This window comes from Nylanderia fulva, unplaced genomic scaffold (assembly GCF_048542155.1).
Source record: "Nylanderia fulva isolate GAGA-0341 unplaced genomic scaffold, ASM4854215v1 Scaffold137, whole genome shotgun sequence".
Lineage (NCBI taxonomy): Eukaryota > Metazoa > Arthropoda > Insecta > Hymenoptera > Formicidae > Nylanderia > Nylanderia fulva.
In genome coordinates this window covers 116575-136509 of record NW_028189591.1, presented here as the reverse complement: position 1 = coordinate 136509, position 19935 = coordinate 116575, and the positions used below count along the sequence as shown (strand labels likewise).

At 33.3% G+C, this 19935-nt stretch overlaps 2 protein-coding genes across 2 annotated transcripts; both read right to left on the bottom strand.

Moving 5' to 3' along the window:
• Positions 1–2921: 2921 nt before the first annotated feature.
• On the bottom strand, positions 2922–3677 carry LOC146724341 (uncharacterized). The gene has a single exon (XM_085479993.1). The coding sequence runs from the start codon at positions 3675–3677 to the stop codon at positions 2922–2924; it is 756 nt and encodes a 251-aa protein (XP_085336119.1).
• A 3515-nt stretch (positions 3678–7192) lies between these two features.
• LOC146724340 (uncharacterized) lies at positions 7193–8818 on the bottom strand. The gene is made up of 3 exons (XM_085480006.1): positions 8788–8818; positions 8242–8720; positions 7193–7478 (listed from the first exon to the last, which is right to left on the bottom strand). Exons 2-3 carry the CDS (start codon positions 8695–8697, stop codon positions 7350–7352), a joined length of 585 nt encoding a protein of 194 aa, XP_085336132.1. The 5' UTR covers positions 8698–8720; positions 8788–8818; the 3' UTR covers positions 7193–7349.
• Positions 8819–19935: the final 11117 nt, after the last annotated feature.

The following is a 19935-nucleotide window of genomic DNA, read 5'->3' as shown; positions in this document are numbered from 1 at the left end:
TACTTTATTTTATTAATAACATACTTTAATTTCATATCTTATATCAGAGAGAAAGATGAGAGCGGCCAGGCCGGCGTTTTGGCTGTTACCGTTTTTACGGGACTGCTTGAAGCGCCCCTCGCACCCGTTTTCAATATCGGAACTAACTGCACACCCTTTTTCTGGTAGGGTCGATAAAGTTTGTATTTGGTGCGAGTCCGTGCTACGCCCATAATTTTCGTGTTGAGAAACTTGATGCTAGAATCCATTTCAAGTTCAAACCCTGCTGTTTTAATTTTTTTAATTTCGTTTTTTTTCAAAGGTGTATTCACAAAAGTTATTATGTATAAGAACAATCAATTAATAAATTATTATTTGATAATTATTAAAATTATACGCACATTTTTTAACAATTTTGCTTATGTAACTAAAACTTTATAAAATATAAGAGTTTTAACAAGGCTCTGTAATATAAATATAAATTTAACGTATAAGACGGGCAACAAGAGCCAAATCGCGGATGACAATGCGTTATCCTAACGAAACTAAATAATTTTTCGTTAGAATTAAATACCGGTGCACAAGGCACCAAATTTTTACTTGGACACGGCCAAGATTTTAAATATGAAATAATCTCATATTTTGAGATTTAATTTCAATACCCCTTTAACCCCCCTACGGAATGCGTTTGTTTACCAACATTAATATATATAACAGAGAAAAGTATAGAATCGAAAGGATCTGAATAGCTCAGCTGGAAGAGCAGTCGCCCGGCAAGCGAAAGGTCTCGGGTTCGATTCCCGATTCAGCAATTTTCGGATCTATATTTTTCTCTTGCATTCATTTATTTATTTTCCGTAGGGGGGTTAAAGGGGTATTGAAATTAAATCTCAAAATATGAGATTATTTCATATTTAAAATCTTGGCCGTGTCCAAGTAAAAATTTGGTGCCTTGTGCACCGGTATTTAATTCTAACGAAAAATTATTTAGTTTCGTTAGGATAACGCATTGTCATCCGCGATTTGGCTCTTGTTGCCCGTCTTATACGTTAAATTTATAAAACTTTATAAGTTTGTAATCAATTTAATATTTTTTTAGTTTTCATAAAAAAATTGTAATCTTTCCTAATTATAAAATTGTTGAAAAATATGAAATTATTTTAATAATTATAAATTAATAATTTATTACTTTATTGTCTTACACATAATAAAGTATTTGAATACACCTTTAAAAAAAATAGAAAAAAAATAGAAAAAGCAGGTTTTGAACTTGAAAGGTCCAGAATTCTAACTCGTCGTCTCACCCACTCGACTACGCATATTACCTAACGTTCCTTTCTATCAGTACAGTACATTAGGAAGGCCCACAGAAACTTCAACAATTAAATCTTATTAATTATATATATATATATATATATATACATACAGGGTGTTTCATTTTAATTTCCCCAGGCAAATATTAAATATATTAAAACTGTAAATATTAATATAACTGTTATATACTTAACACAACTGTTATATACTTAGCATTTACTTAATAATGTTATTTTATTATAATTATGTAATAAAATGTTTTTTTTACGTAGGACACATTCAAGAAATATAAATTTTTCTTACTATAAAAATGATAACTACATAACTTATTTTAATAAATACATTTTTATTAAATTAATATGACTATATAATTCATTGGCATATGAATAAACATGCAAAAAGATCGCAAATAGTTGAAACAATTGCATAAGAGATTGAGCACAATAAAATAGAAAATGGATAAAAAAATGTATCTATTCTGCGTTACTAAATTGCATTTCATGTTTGATATTGAACTATTCCTTATTTCCCGTTCTTATTTTCTGTTTTTTATACTCTTTTCCTTATTCTTTTTATTATGCGCAGATCCCAAATGTCAGACTATTAAGTCTTATCTAATCTACATTAAATCTACACTAATAATCTACACTGCATGCTGTAGATTTTCTTTAAATAATTATATTATTTATATGCTTTTGGTGTCTCTTTTTCCCAACATGCGTGTGTATTTGAGATCATCTTTTTTGTTATATAGTCTTCATCTGTTTTATTCTTATTTTGGTTGAATACATTTTATTATTTATATCGCTCATTTGTTGCAGCAATGACAACTCAAATATAAAAAATATTGTAGTTATGAGCACAGGGAAAAAGGTTGCTACATGTACTATTATTATATTAAATCGTCTCCTGAAAAATCACAATTTTGGAGTTATATATTATTGTTGTAGCAAATGTATATGTATTTATTAATTTTTCCTTATTCTCTCTAGAATATCATATGCCAATGATCATATTTTTATTGTTAAAATGTTCTTTAAATCTCATTACTATCATTACTTGTATCACATTATTGCTAATAATAAATAAAATGCTCATGATTTTATAAATTTCTTAGCATGATCGCATATTAAACCTTTTTTATTTAATATCCGTGATGGAACCTGGCAGTGTGTGATTTAGGCTAATGTTTCAACTGTTATTGCGATCTTCTACGAAATTGAAAAATTCCTACTTATTTTTTATCATTCAAAAATAATGTTTATTAAAAAGTTAAATTATTTGCAAATATTTAATATTGTATGCATTTGAGCGTTGCAATGCAATATCATGATACAAGTAAACATAACAAAAGAAAGGATTAATGTGTCTACGTACGTATGTAATTTCTTTGATTTGTCTTATTTTTTTTACCTTTTAGTTTACCTTTTAGTTTTTACCTTTTTTACCTTTTCCTATTATTTTTTCATCTTCTTTCTCTTTTTTCTTCTTTTTTAAATTCTGTTGCTTTCATTTTCTTTTTTAGGCCTATGGTAGAGAACTAAACGTAAGCGCTTACGCTTACGTTTATATATATATATATATTCCTTTCTTAAATTTTTCCATTGAATAATTTTTACGCAATTGTTTTATTTGTTCGAAAAATTTTTAACTTTTCTGAGAGGTGCACCAGTTTTTTTTCCAGCACGATTATTGTCTCTCGTGCGAGAGTATATTTTTACAAGAATCATATATCTTAATGTTTGCACTCGATGATTATAACACACATTATTAATATCAAACCATGTAGCATGCATTTTATTTGTTTCTTCTATACACTCCGCAACAATTTTATCCAGAATTTGTGTAGATGCCCAATAATGCTGCCATGTTTTATTAAATACTAATAACTGTATTCTCATTATGTTTATAAAATAATTTGTTGGGCGTACTAATTTTGTAATTGTCGGAGCGTCTTCATCATCATTCGGATATTCTCTAAATTGTATGTATTTCTCATTTGCTGTTAACTTGTCCATTGGCGTTTTCATCATAACATCGCGGCATTTTTCACAATTACTTTTTTGAAAACTTCGACGTGCCACAAATCCAGCAAAGAATGCTATTGCATTGTCATCGTAACTGCTATGTTGTTCATCATTTTCGATATTTTTGTAATCAAAATATTCTTCGACTATATTTGCATCCTCTGCAAGTAACTTATCGTTTTCATCAACATCATATTCTAGAGTTGTACTGCTGATTTCCATAACATTTTCTATAGCCTTAGTAAGTTTACTCGGTTCATTAATCAGAGTCTCTGTTTCTGGGCATTGTACATTGCCTTTGTCACTCGTTTGAATATATCCCGTGGAAAGTATGTGCCTGATGGAAAGTCGTATCATTCTTGCAGTCGGATTAAGATTAAATCCTCCGCGTTGTCGAAGTTTGGAAAATAAATGTTCCACGGAGTCTTGATTGCATAATCCTGTTGCTAATTCAAATTCTTCATTTTTACTTAAGAGTGCTTTATAAGTTGCAAGAATAGCTTTTATAGTTATAACAAAACCGTTGAAACAAGGTACTTTAGTTATTTTTTCTGGTGATTTTAACCATTTTAAACACCATTCTACAAATTCTGTTAATAAAATCTCAATATCTGGATTTTTAGGGGATAATGGTCGTTTTCCGCCAAATTTAACATTTAAACTGTATGAATTGCAAGCATCGATAATATTCATGCGTTCTGCAAAATCGGCTGTAGCTTGCCATGTATTTGTATTTAATTCTCCTGCATGGCCAGCTGTTCTTATCGCGGCTGCAAAAGTATGACTGAATAATTGGAATGCTCTTTTCACATTCATAGCTTCGAAACTATTTGGACGAATGTGCGCTTCTGTTATGTGTGACAATAAATTAGAACCTCCTTTTGTGGAATTGTCGATGGACCATGTCGTTTCAAAGTCGGAGTAGGAAGCAATTATATTTCCATCGCAATAGATGTTTTTATGCGTTCTCAGGAAACTTGCCAATCTTTTTACCAGATGCGGAAAATCAAAGGAAGCGTAATATTTTTTTTCTTTATATATGAAAAATTGCTCTGATGTATCAACACCGAGTTGAGCATAAGCACTTTGATTGCATGTGCCTTGATCACATGTCACAAGTTGCACATCAGCACCTGTTTCATATAATCTATCTAAACATTCTTTTAATAAAATAATTATTTCATTCGCCTTCATACATTTTCCTGGAAGAAAATATGCTATAGGTTGACGCCATGGGTGCCGTGCATTTAAACTATCTAAACAAAACACAAACACATATTTAGCTCTCTCTGATTTTCTACCTAGAGGTCCGAGATCTACAAGGCCTTCTATTTCATTTAACTTAGATGAATATTCCTCATACGATTTAATATACATTTCATCCCATTTCAAAGCACACACTCTTTCCTCCATTGGTAATTGAGTTATTTTTTTTTTAATTTATTAAATATAAAATTGCAGAATCCTGGTTTTATGTCATATTCTTCTAACCATCTTCGTATTGTTCGCTGTCCAGGAAAATTGCAACCCGCTTTCTGTAAGCGACAAAATGCAGAGGGTGAATAATAATAAAGTTGCCTCGATAAATTTTTTTCTTCTTCTGTATATTTTGCATTTGGTGTATGTAACTGTAAATTTATCATAGCTTTTGCCACAGGGTGCAATTCTAGTTCATTTATCAATCTTTTTACTACCTTTTTTTTTGTTTATTTTCCTTTGGCTTTTTAGGTATACGTCTCATACGTAGCCGATATTTTAAACTTTTTATGTGTTTTTGCAACCGAGCATTTTCACGTTTTAAATTATTAATTATAATATGTAATTCTCTCTCATTATTCGTATTTTTTGTTTTATTGATTTTTTCTTTCTTTGGCAAATTAGGTTTATCAATAATAATTCTTTCATAGTTGGGCGGCTCTAGATGTATCCATTCTATGATATTTTCCTCTTCCGCTGGAATATCAAAACATAAATTTGATGGTCTATATGTTTTAAGTGATTGTTCTGCCGGTTGCTCATTCATCATTACGATATCTGAATTTATTGTACAACTGGTAGATGCAATAACTGGTGTGGCGTTTTCTTCGATTACTTCAACTCCTTGCTGTCTACTTCTTGAGCTAGTCTATCTATTTCCATTTGTCTGCTTTTTTTTCGCTGTGCATAATTGTACTCACTTTCAAAATGGATTGGTACAGCATCCCGCTTCAATCTTCTTTTTGAACTATTTGTGAAGCAGTCATCATTAAAATGGTCCTCGCATAATCCTGCACATTTAAGGGACTCGGGAGACCATTTTTCCAATCTAGTATTTCCTGCAACAGAAATAGAAGAAAAACATTTTATGTGTGTGTGTGTGTGTGTGTGTGTGTGTGTGTGTGTGTAGATGAGTGAGTGACTGAAAAAACATCATGTATTTCATATTTCTAATTAATTATGATAAAAAAAGAAGAAATAATTATAACTACAATTAATGCAATAATAACAAATATAAAAAAATATAAAAAACAAAATTGTGCATAATTATATTTAGACTGTGCTTTCTTCTTTTATATTTATTTTGTTTGATTTTATTTTAAATGTATTATTTATTATGTAAAAAACTAAAATTATTATATAAAAAAAATAAATATTCGGCAAATCTAATTTTTAAATATATATAAATCTGCAAAAAGACTAAAAATATTTCTCTGTAAAAATATTTTATTTATATTTCGATCATTTTCTGCATTTAAATATAATGAGAAATATGCATATCCAACAATAAATATTTGCCGAATATTTATTTTTTTACATAATAAATAATACATATAAAATAAAATAAAATAAATAAAAAGAAGGCAGAGACCAAGTTTTGAAACCTGGGATCCCGGGATTACTACTCATGTCCTCTTCCGCTGCGCTAGCAGCACCGTTCTAAAATGTTTCTTTCTTTAGGCTTTTTATAACGATTCTCTAAATTTCAAATATAAAAAAATATTGTTTTTACTTATAGAAATACTTTATTATAGAATTTTGGAAAGCTTTTGAGATAATCTACAAGAATGTGTAATGAAAAATAGGTAGTCCCATTTTAAAAATTGAAGGTGACCTTTACATGACCTTCAATTGACTATCCAATGTCAAATCAATGGCACCATCTTATGTCCCCCTCTGAACCCTACAACTTTTGTACGAAACATTTTTTTCTATAACTTTGTGATTTCAAAATATTTGCCTGTTAAGATTAAAAAGACTCACCCTGTATATTCTCTTGTCATATTTAAATTAAATTTAAGATATATACATATATGGTTTCTTAAAACATTTTCCTATACGTGTAAAAAAATTATTAATTTTATTATTTAGAAAGTTATAAAAGCTGCATGATATTAAAGAGAATCCAAATAAATATTTTTCTTTACTTGCATAATATGTCATGGAGACATGTAACAAATATGTGCTTTAATCACATGTGCAAATATTATGGCAATGTCAAAGATAAAACTAATTTTTGAACAAGATTAAATTAAATAATAAATTCTAAAAGACTTTTCACAGTTAATTAGTTTTTTCACAATAATTGAATTTAATAAACCAAGTGTTTTTCAAAAAGAAAAGTTATATAACTGCATATAAATATATAAATTTATTCATATATTAATTAAATTTATATTTTTTATTTTAAAAACATTTTTACTTCTTCTAATATTAAAAAGAGGAACACTTTAGAAAATTGCAGTTTATGTAGAATTAAAAAATTAAACTTTTTTTCTATAACCCCGTGATTTCCAAATATTTGCCTCTTAAGATTAGAAAAACTCACCCTGTTATTAATGTTAGGGATATATATATACATATACAGTGGCATTACAAATAATTGAGATAAAAGGTATAGTTACAATACGACTTTATTATATTTCTGTACATCTGAAGTTTACAGATTCTGAACATATACATACTCGTATATAAAAATTAAATATTTTTTTAGAAATAATGAGTCTTGTATTACATAAGAAAAATGGAAAACAAATTACATTTTTTTTCCAATTATAAAAAAATATTAATTCCGTCTCTGCCTCTGCCCCTTCTGCCTCCTCTGCCTCTTCCTCTCCATCTTCCTGCTCTTCCTTCTCCTCTACCATGCATGTAGAGTAGAAAATGTTGTAATTCTTCCGGCTGAAACATACAAAATAAAGAATATATTGATATGTATATTATCGATACACACACACACACACACACACACACACACACACACACACACGCACGCACGCACGCACGCACGCACGCACGCACGCACGCACGCACGCACGCACGCACGCACGCACGCACGCACGCACGCACACGCGCACGCGCACGCGCACGCACACGCACACGCACACGCACACGCACACGCACACACACACACACACACACACACAGGGTGTTCAAAAAGTAAAGTAGGCGTCGCACTGAAAAATGACCGTGATAAAAGTTGTAGGAATCCCTGGCTATCCGATGGTGACCTTGGCTGTGACCTTGACCTTGACCATCAAGGTCATTTGAAGGTCAAGTCGATTTTTTTAAATGGAATCCATATTTTTGACCCCGGAAACGAAAAGAGCGAAAAATTTCACGTTCAGATATGATTTCCGCTCTTTTCGTTTCCGGGGTCAAAAATATAGGGTTCCATTTAAAAAAATCGACTTGACCTTCAAATGACCTTGAAGGTCAAGGTCAAGGTCACAGCCAAGGTCACCATCGGATAGACAGGGATTCCTACAACTTTTATCACGGTCATTTTTCAGTGCGACGCCTACTTTACAAGTTCAGTATTCAACCGGTCCGGGACTTTTTGAACACCCTGTATATATATATAGACATAGAAATAATACAATTAATGAAACAATTTATATAAAAAAGTACTATGCTAATACAAATTTAAAATAAAATTACTTACAGTTGATGAAATAGATACAGTCGGCATCGTCGCCGTCATCGTCAATGGCATCGTCGGCATCGTCGCCATCGGCATCACCGTCGCCATTGGTATCGTTCTCGGCATCGGCATCGGCATCGGCATCGGCATTGCCGTTGTCGGCACCGGCATGGTCGCCGTCGGCACCGGCATCGTCTCCGTCGTCGTCGTCGTCGTCGGCACCGGCATGGCCGGCATCGTCGCCATCGGCACCGGCATCGTTATTGGCATCGTCGCCGTTGGCATCGACATCGGCATCGGCATCATCGTCGGCATTGCCGTTGTCGGCACCGGCATGGTCGCCGTCGGCACCGGCATTGTCTCCGTCGTCGTCGTCGTCGTCGGCACCGGCATGGTCGCCGTCGGCACCGGCATCGTCTCCGTCGTCGTCGTCGTGGTCGCCACCGGCATCGTCGCCGTCGTCGAGATCGTTTTCATAACGGTTATTAATATAACGTTTTCTAGACAAAAAAAATAATATAAAATCGTTCTAATGTGTTATACAAAAATATGTTTTTATAAACTTACAGCAGTTCGGGACCTCTTCTCTCGTCAAGCGTTGAAGACGAACTGAAACTGATCATCACAATCGCACGCACACACACACGCGCATCGTTTTTTATTCGCACAGGATTCGCGAACCGTTCGGCGAGATCAGAAAAACGCGGCAAAGAAACACTTCAACGTAATCCATACGTAAACATACATAATATCTGACATATTTTATTAAAAAAAACAAAGAATATATATATATATATATATTATATAAGGGATATGTTGATTATTCTTGATTTCTTTTTGATTATTGATGCTATTGTATAATTTGCTCCAAATACTTATAACGTGAAAGAACGTTGAGTAATGTATAATCAATGCAAGGATGTTCAGTATATCATCCAGTAAATTAGAGTTCAAATATATCAATATCAATTTTTTTATAATATATATAATATATATTGGAATATAGAAAAATGATAAAAAAATATATTTCGGCAATTAAAAAATTTTTTAATATATTGAAAATATTTTTACTACATACATTATATATAAGTGTGAAATAATTCAGAAAATAAATTTAATAAAAATCTACATACCAGCTGTGTGCATGTGTGCAATTGATTTATTACTTGAAATTTATTTACGGAATTATTTTGCATTAATATATTTATAGTGTGTGTAGTTGTAAAATGATTAAAATATTTTCAATATCAAATTTTTAAGTTTATCGCCTATATAAAAAATATATTTTTATGATTTTCTATATACCAATATATTATAAAAAAATTAATATTGATATATTTGAACTCAAGTTTTTTACGTAATTAAATATGTTTGCATTGAGCCCTCATACGTTACTCGTAAGTTCTTTCACGTCATAAGTACTTATGTAGCAGAGAGAAAGAAATGAGAGTTATACAACGTAACATCAATAATCGGAAAAAATTAAGATAACGGTTGTCATATCTGTATATATATATATATATATATATATATATATATATATATATGTATATATATATATATATATATATATATATATAATATATATATATATATATAAACTTATATATTATATATATATATATATAATATTTCATTTATTTATAAAATACATTTTTAATTCATATTCAACCTGAATGATATTTTCTATATGCTTATGCTATCCTCCGATCTATCCCTAACAAATTAGAAGGTGTAATTGCATTATTATCATTAATTATTATCTTATACTTTTTACCTCTAATTTCTATAAAATTTAATTCATTATCATTTTATCCTTTAAATCAATATTTATTTTGAATTTTCATTAATATTTTTATTCTATTAACATGAGCAGAAGCTCAATCTATTGAAATACCTTTTATCATTATTAGACAAATTTTATCATTATGTTACTTTCTTTATTTTATCTTATTACCTTTTCTAATAAAAATTTGAGATTTAATTATTTTTAAATAAATATTAAAACATTTATTATTATAAATAAATTTAAAATATTAAAAATAATTATATTTAATACTTAAATTTTTTATAAATTACTATTAAATTAAGTTAATGATCTTGAATTTAAGTTTATGTTTTGAAAACATATTAAAGAAATTTTAATTTTCTATTAACTTTTAAACATTTAATTTTTTTTACTAAATTATAATATTATTAATAATATAAATTTAAATCCAAAAATTAATAAAATATAAACTAAAATTATTGAATATTATAATAAATTACTAAATATATAAATTCTAATTAATTTTAAAAAAATAATTATTTCATATTCAGATAAAAAAATTAATGTAAACCCACCCCTAAAATATTCAATATTAAACCCTGAAACTAATTCTGATTTACCTTCGATAAAATCTATAGGACTTCGATTTCTCACTTCGATAATTCAGCTAAAATCCTAATAAAAAATATAATAAACAAAGGATATAAAACTACTATATATCATAAATAAAATTGATAATTAATAAAATCAAAAAAAGAATATCTCTCTCTTATTAATATAATAACTAAAATAATTAAAATAAATCTTACTTCATATGATAATATTTGTGAAACTGATCGTATTGCCCCTATTATTGAATAAATCGAATTAGCTGATCATCCCATAAAAATTATAACATACCCTCTAATAAAAATAGTAATAAGCTCTATTAAACTTAATGTTTGTGAACAAAGAAGGGCTGTAAGAGCTAGATTAAACAAATTGCAGTTGTCAGATAATCTTAATAAAATTCATTTAAAACAAGAAAATAAATACATAAGCAATAAACATTTATGTGTAGATGATATTAATAAAATGTATTTTAAAAAGAAAAAATAAATATATAAGAAATAAAACAATTATGCGAACGTTTCGGCTGACATTTCAAACCTTCTTCAGCGCAATACAAATATTTTACTTATAAATTAGAACGTGATATTAAACATTAAAGACGGTAGTTAACATAGTCAAGATAATAAATATGTGAAGTCAGTTATTGTCTTAATACATATTGTTCAGGAATAAGCCTAATCCTAAAGTGTGGGTCGTTCAATTCTCCGTTTATGTTATCGTTCGACATCTCAGTAATTATTCGCGCCAATGCGGGACAACACGTCAAACGCACATGTGATCCACGTGTTACTCGCCTGTCTTTCCTTTGCTCGACGCGAATCGCCTGCGCAAACCCCCAAAATTCTCGCTTCGCGCCTTGGCTACGTGTCTCGGATTATTATTGAGCGTCCAGCCACGAGACGAGATAGATCAATCGACACCTTTTGTTGAAATATCGTCCGCCTCGTTTCTAACACTCTTGTGTTATAATTTGTGATTTGAATAATAAAAAGTATATTTAAACAAATCCGCGAGTGACCATTAACGAAAACTACCGCCTTGGCGTGCGAACCTTCTATACAAGGTTTTACCAACGAGATTCAAACACATATGTTGTTGAACAAGTCATCGTGTATGACAACCATTGTTTCCGATACATACACAACAATGGTTGATTTGTATGTCTACAAATTGAAACAGCTTTAATTTCATCAATTCCTTCATTCCAGTTTTCATTTAAAAAACAATTAATTATGCTACCTTTGTACAGTCAATATACTGCGGCTATTTAAAAATCACTGAGCAGAAATAATTTTGAATTATTATCCAAAAACCATGTTTTTGTTAAACAAGTAAATTAATGAAAATTAATGTGTATATGCATTACAATATATTCAATACAATATTCTCTTAATTTGAACAAAAATTATAAATAACTTATGCGTAACATATATTTTTGGACTCCTAAATAAAAAATATATTATATTGTTGCGTCCTCGGGACGCCTCTCGCTCAGTCACTCACACACAGTCACTCTCACTCGCGCGCGAAATAAAGACACTAGCATAATAGGGAAATGAACTTTAATATGAGGAACCAATACACGAAACCAATGAAATATAACAAATAGTGCATTCGTAATGCAAAGAAGCTCCGGTCTCGGAAAACGTCCGCACGATGCGACCGCTAGACCAAAACTGTCATGTCTCCCGAAAACAGAAGAAGACCCTTAGTTGTTTAACAACAACTCCCTTGACGACGATCTCCCGGAAGCGTAAAGAGTTGATCCCGCGAAAAGTATCACCCGATACAAAGATGTAGATCCAGGGGCGTAACACGGGGGCGCAACACTGCCCCCCTTCTTCAAAATTGTCGTCCCGACAATTCTCACGGAGATTGAAGACCTAGGACTCTGACGCTGCTATCAGGGCACCAACGATACTCCGCTCTCCCTTAGCTGCTGCTACAGGTTACCGAACGAAACGCCTGGTCCCTCTCCTTTCGCGTCTACACTGTCCGGACGAATCCTGCTCTCCCTTAGCTGCTGCTACAGGTTACCGAGCTTCGCCCTCCTCCTCTCCGTACTCGAACTGTTTTTTTGAAGAAAAATTGGCCAGATTTTTCCCATAACAGTCGAGTTGATAGAAGATATCCCTGCTGTCTTCGCGGTTTCACTATACTCGCCGTCTCCCGGAAGGATAACGAAATGGTCCATGAATCTTCAGACAAAGGGGGGGAATATCTTCCGTGGACCCAACGTTCCTCGTGAACACCCTAAGTCTCTGTCCCGGCATTTGCCCTCAGTCTCGTGGGAAAACCACGGATCAAAAACCACGAGAGGGACAGTCTTCAACGTGATGAACCAAATGACCAATCTTCTGAAGATGAGACGGTCTTCTCAATTGAAAGGAGCCAGTTGCCCTCGATGAGTAATGGTCGCAGGAACTTCCTCAGAGAATTCTCTTGTAACAAAAACTCAGGCAAGCCTCTTCTTAAAAATTTCCAACTAGAAAAGAAAACATTCCTTACGCAGAATAAATTCACCAATTAAAAAAAATGCACTTACAAATATACACACAAACACAACTCTCCAATTTCTAGCAATCTTTATTTGAGTTTTGTACTATTTCTAATTAACAATCAATATTTTTATCTAAAAATGGAGCTAATCTATCTGCATGCACTACTTTCTTCCGATGTCTGGGTGTCTTCTGAATGCAGTACATTACATCGTTGAATTTCTTTACAATAGAGAAAGGTCCTTCCCAATTACTCTGTAACTTGGGAGCTCTACCTTTAATTCTTCGAGGGTTATAAAACCAGACTCTCTCTCCCTCTTGAAAAAGAATCTGTCTAACTCCCTTATCGTACCAACTCTTCACCCTAGAAGATCTAATATTCATCTTGTCTCTAATTTCGGAATGGATATCATTAAACTTTCTTTTGAGAGTATTAGCGAAATTTTCTATCGAAGACGGCTCTTTTTCTTCTAATCTAGGAACATTTCCTTGCAATAGATCCACTGGAAGTCTTAGATCTCGAGCGAAATATAATTCCGCAGGAGTCATCCCAGTGGTTTCGTGCTTTGAAGATCTGTAAGCTAGAAGAAACATGGGAATCCACCGATCCCAATCTTTTTGATTTTGTGAAATATACTTCGCTAGATAATTGATTATTGTTTGATGTTGTCGTTCGACCTGACCATCAGACTAAGGATGCAACGCAGTAGTTCGCGTTTTCCTAATTCCGAGAAGCTTCATTATTTCAGCGAACAGTTTCGATTCAAAATTCTTCCCTTGATCGGTATGTACTTCTAAAGGTACTCCATGTCTTGAAATAAACTCATAAATGAAGATTTCTGCCACTGTCTTTGCTCTAATATTCTTCAGGGGAAAAGCTTCTACCCATTTGGTGAAGCAATCTACGATGACAATTAAATGTCTGTTTCCAGAAAAAGTTATTGGAAGTGGACCTAGGATATCCATTTGAATTCTTTCAAAAGGACTTCCGACATTATAGATCTGCATAGGAGATTTTCCTTTTCCTGTGGGGCCTTTTTTAGAAATACAGACCTTGCAAGATCTGCACCAATTTTCAATGTCTTGCTTGTAAGTCGCCCAATAAAAGCGTTTTCGTACCTTTTCTAAGGTTTTGTTTACACCAAAATGACCTCCGAACGGAGAATCATGTACTTCCTCAAGGACTTGTTTAACTCGCTTTCGAGGAACAATCAATTGAAGAAAACTAGACTTCAAATTCGGAGCTTCCCACTTCTTGTAAAGGACTCCATTCTGAAGAATTAATGCATCCCAATAAGTCCAATAAATTTGAACAGAAATGTCACGAGTCACGAATTCAGAACGAGATGGTCGTGTTTCTTTCATTTTTCCCTGAATAAAAACGGCAATGTCAGGATCTTCTTCTTGATCTTTACGCCATTCTCCCAGATCTTCTGTTTGGAATATAAGTCGTGCAACCATTTTCTCGTTTTCAGACGTACTCTTTATCTCGACCTTGGCACAATATCCACACCCATAAGTCTCACATAGTCGTCTGGACAATCCATCGGCATTCTTGTGAGATTCTCCTTTCCGGTGTTGTACTTCGAAGTCGTATTCTTGGAGTTTTTCCAACCAACGAGCTAGTTGCCCTTCCAAATCTTTAAAAGACATAAGCCATTTTAAGGAAACATGATCAGTACGAATCAAAAATCTTCGACCCAAAAGATAATGTCGAAAACATTTAATAGCACTGATAATTGCTAATAATTCTCGACGAGTAACACAATAATTCCGCTCAGTTTTGCTAAGAACTCGACTAAAATACGCGATAACCATTTCCTTCTCATCCTGTATCTGTGATAACACTGCACCAATTCCGAAGTTTGAAGCGTCAGTATCCAAAATAAATTGACTTTCTTCTTTAGGAAAAGATAACACTGGGGGAGAAGATAACATTAATTTCAAGTTTTGAAAAGCATTATCACATTTGTCGTTCCAAAAAAATTTAATTTGATTTCCTGTTAAAGCAAAAAGAGGTTTAGCTATTGAAGAAAACCCTCTAACAAACTTCCTATAATACGAGCAAAATCCTAAGAAACTACGCAATTGTTTTTTAGTATGTGGTACTGGCCAATCTTTAATAGCAGTTATTTTTTCTGGGTCGGTGGTAATGCCTTGTTCGGAAATTACATGTCCAAGATATTTTACGTTTCTTTGGAAAAGCAAACATTTCTTTGGATTAATTTTAAGATTTACTCTCCGTAGTCGCAAGAATACTTCTTTAAGGTTTTGAAACATTTCAACAGAATCTTTTCCAAAAATGATGATATCGTCTAAATAAACTAGACACTTTTTCGAAATCAATCTGTTTAAAACCTTTTCCATAAGTCTCTGAAACGTCGCGGGAGCGTTACACAAACCGAAGGGCATGATCGTAAATTGCCAAAGTCCCTTACCAATAGAAAAAGCTGTCTTTTCTTTGTCTGAAGGACGAATCTTTATCTGCCAGTAACCACTTTTTAAATCAAGCGTAGAAAACCAAGTGTTACCTGATAACTGATCCAAAATGTCGTAAATTCGAGGGAAGGGATAGGAATCTTTTACCGTGATAGTGTTAAGTTTCCGGTAATCAACACAGAATCTTAGTGTTCCGTCTTTCTTTTTGACCATAACAGCCGGCGAAACCCAAGGACTTTGAGATTCTTCTATGATTCCTTCTATTTTCATCTCTTCCATTATTTTATCAACCTCATCCCTCATCTGAAAAGGAATCCTACGGGGTACCTGTTTTATGGGGAGAGAGTCTTTTACATTTATGACATGTTCAATAATATTGCAATTCCCAGCAACAATATTACAGGAGAATAGATCTTGAAATTCATTTAGAAAATTTACAAAGGTTTCTTTCTGTTTTTTCTGCAAATGAATCGAGCTCTTTTCGAAAAATTCTTTTAAAATAGACGGGATTCCTTTTGGAAAATTCTCTATTCTTGAACATTGAAAATCTTTATCGTCAAAAATGGATTTATTAAAAACTTTATCAAAAACGTTTTCCAAATTAATCATTTTAAGAAAATCCATTCCCAAAATACATTGATCATTAATTTCAGCAACTAATAACGGAATTTCAACCGAATAATTTCCGATTTCAATTTTTGTTTTTACTAAAAATTCAATTAAAAATTTTTCTCCCGTCGGATATTTTAAATTAATATCATTGACTCGAATCTTTTCAAGATCTTCTCCCACTAATCTGCTATTTAATATGGAAACATCAGAGCCTGTATCTATTTTAAAAAGACACTCCTTTTTATTTAATCTACCAAAATACGAATAAGAATCTTTCTTAGAAATCCTTCTAACACTACAATCAATGAGATCAACAAAATCGGACGTCGGGGCGTTTTCTGTAAGAGTTGAATTTTCCCCGAAAAATTCAACTACCTCTAGTTTTCCTTCGCCTCAGGACATTGAAAACGCAAATGTCCAATCTTCCCGCAAGACCAACATTCTTTCCCTTTGGCCGAAAAGTTGTTCGCTTGCGCTTTCCCTTTCGAGTCAAACCGTTCGCTTTTCTTCTTTTCGGAATCGGTTCGCGCGTCGCTCCTCTCTCCCTTTTGATGATTTTGACTTATTTTGCCGTAATTTCCTTTGTTACTAAAATTGTCTCTTTTTCTATCAAAACTATCCCCCTGAATTATTTTTATAGCCTTAGCTCTTTCTATAGCCAAATTTAAAGATGTAATTCCCTCCAGTTGAAGGGTTCTTTTGACAAACCCGTCTATTAATGCCGAGACAAATTGCGCGCATGCTATTTTATCGCGGACCGCATATGGACATTCGGGGTAAGCCAGACGCGACAGTCTCTCAAGTTCGGCTCCAAAGGAAGCGAAATCCTCTCCATATTTTTGTTTCCGTGTCGTAAAAAGATAGTAATAATTTTGCGTCAAGTTTCCGTCTTCAAAAAGCAACTCTAATTTTGATTTTAATTCCGCGAATGTTAATTCTTCAAAATTCTCAACATTTTCTAAAACGGACCGAGCTTTTCCCCTTAAATTTGCAGCGAGAGTAATCATTTTTGCTTTCTCATCCCAATTATTCGCGACGGCTATCAAAAGAAATTGGGAGAGGAACTCCCGCAGCGGAACCCTTCCATCGAATGTATCGGGCTTCAGTTTTAAGCCCGTTTTCGCACGAAAGTCACCGGTCGTCTCGCCCGCGTTTATCATGGCACTCGCGGCTATCGCGGCACTCGCGGTACTCGCGCAAGCTAAATTCAGTCGTGTATCCCCAGAAGCTCTTATATTAGAAGGACTTAGCTGGTTAGTTTGCTGCGAGGAGATCCTCAATTCGAGCTGGTGCAGCTGTTCGTCCTTCTCTCGGAGAAGAGTCTCAAAGCGAGCTTGCTGATGTTCTCGTTCGGCCCGCATTTCTCGTAGTTCTCGCAGTGCGGTCTGCAACGCATCCGTCTCGTCTATCTCCTTCATCGTTGTTCGGGAACGCGTCGCTTTCAGCGAATGTTGAGTCGTCATTTTGGCGTTCACTCAAGAAGATGCGATTCATTCGGTTTTATCCCGGACGAGCCCCCAAAATGTTGCGTCCTCGGGACGCCTCTCGCTCAGTCACTCACACACAGTCACTCTCACTCGCGCGCGAAATAAAGACACTCGCATAATAGGGAAATGAACTTTAATATGAGGAACCAATACACGAAACCAATGAAATATAACAAATAGTGCATTCGTAATGCAAAGAAGCTCCGGTCTCGGAAAACGTCCGCACGATGCGACCGCTAGACCAAAACTGTCATGTCTCCCGAAAACAGAAGAAGACCCTTAGTTGTTTAACAACAACTCCCTTGACGACGATCTCCCGGAAGCGTAAAGAGTTGATCCCGCGAAAAGTATCACCCGATACAAAGATGTAGATCCAGGGGCGTAACACGGGGGCGCAACAATATTATTTGCAAAAAATAAGATAAAATATTTTTTATTTGAATAGTCTCAACTGCTCTTTTAGCTGAATGTTTAGGAGCAATGAAAAAAATCGAGGATCTACGAAAAATTTAAGTACATTTCTAGGATTTTTTTATATGATATCAAAAAAATATATGGTATATAAATTGATTTTTTAATTTTTTTATTAATTTTTAATTACACACACACACACACACAAATAGATTCTTATTATTTAAAATAGTTTTTATTTTTGTTCTTTATTTACATATGCATACATATACAAAAAAATAAAAATAATATGATAGCCTTTTTGCTGACATTATCTCTCAATATTTGCATCCGTGTGCTCACGTATTAGTGTTTGTACCTACATGGACGCTACTACATATGCGATGTAAGAGAGACAAAGATGGAATGATGCTCTCTCCTTGTCAAGCAGTCAGTATGTTACCACAGAAATTTCTCCTGCTCCTTATGAATCTAGTGAGATTTTATTGTCCAGATATTTCATAAAATAAGTGACATAACTTCGTGAATTTTTTTTTAATATATTCTTTATATAATAAAGCAGTCCTCTAAAAGGCCGGATATTACATTTTCGCTCTTAAAAATTTATAATAAATAAAATACGGACTCGTGGCTAACCCAACCTTACCCGTTCCTAGCTGCGCATTCCCCCAAGTTTATTAAAAATTTTTATTTTTATCTTTTTTTTATAAAATAGCTCTTTAGAGGACTACAAATGAGCTTACTGATTAAGAATATCCTAAATTTAATAAGATTTATTCAATATTTTGGCTAATATCTGGAAAATAAGAATGATGATAGATCCTCTCGCTCGCTCTATACTCGCGGTCTCGCTTTCTCTATCGCACACGACGAGTTGTGAGATGAGCTTGAAAAGATAAGCGGGCCCGAGCGCCCGAGTATCGAGATCAAAGAACATTCCGAACTCTCGAACAATAGACTTCCTCATCCACGGCAATTCACAAATATAAACATCTTATAAGTGAAAAACTAAAACCTTTATTTCGCATTTTATCTATTCAAAAATAATATTAATGGATTATTGAGATTTTTGCGATTTCAACGACACCAAACACGACATAAATCGGATAATTTTTAATTAAACAGATAATCATACAAGTTCCTATCGCATACAGCTATTCTACAGACGGCTTTTCACGGCTTTTTGAGGCAAAGAAAAATGCATTTTTGTAATATACGTGTTATATGTAAATAAATCGTGTTATTTACATTTATTTTGTGTAAGAATTACATTTTATGGTAAAAAAAAATTTTATTTAAAATAAAAAAATATTAAAAAAAAGTCACTCCTTGAGAATCGAGCCTCTAACCTCGACGGTACGTGTCTAGCCCCTTAACGCTACGCCACACGCTCTTCGATATAACGCTCTATTCCATACGTATTTATATGGCAGTCAGTATTTTTAATTTCGATTTTCTCGCATACGCTTGAAAAATACATTTTATCTCTTTATTCCACAATCATTAAAAGGATTTCATTAAATTGACAAATATAGTCGTACTAAAAAAAAAAAAAAAATTGGCCCTGCGAGGTCTCGAACTCATCTCCTTTAACAGCTACGTGTTACCGGCGCTCATCTGTGCACATAGCACGGAATCGAACCACGTACCGTGCACATAGCCTGTTACCACTCGGGAGCATTGTGCACATGGCTACGTAGTTCAATGTGCACGTTTTGTGCACATAGAGGCGCTTTGAATTCCGGTTGCAGCTAAATCGAGGGGATGACCACTCTTATCCTTCTCTCTGGCAGCGCGCAAATGATTACTGCAATATCTGGCGTTAGCGTCGTTTCCGACACCCGTGCGGTGCTGCCACCGTAGCACATAGGGTATCTAAAAGATATGC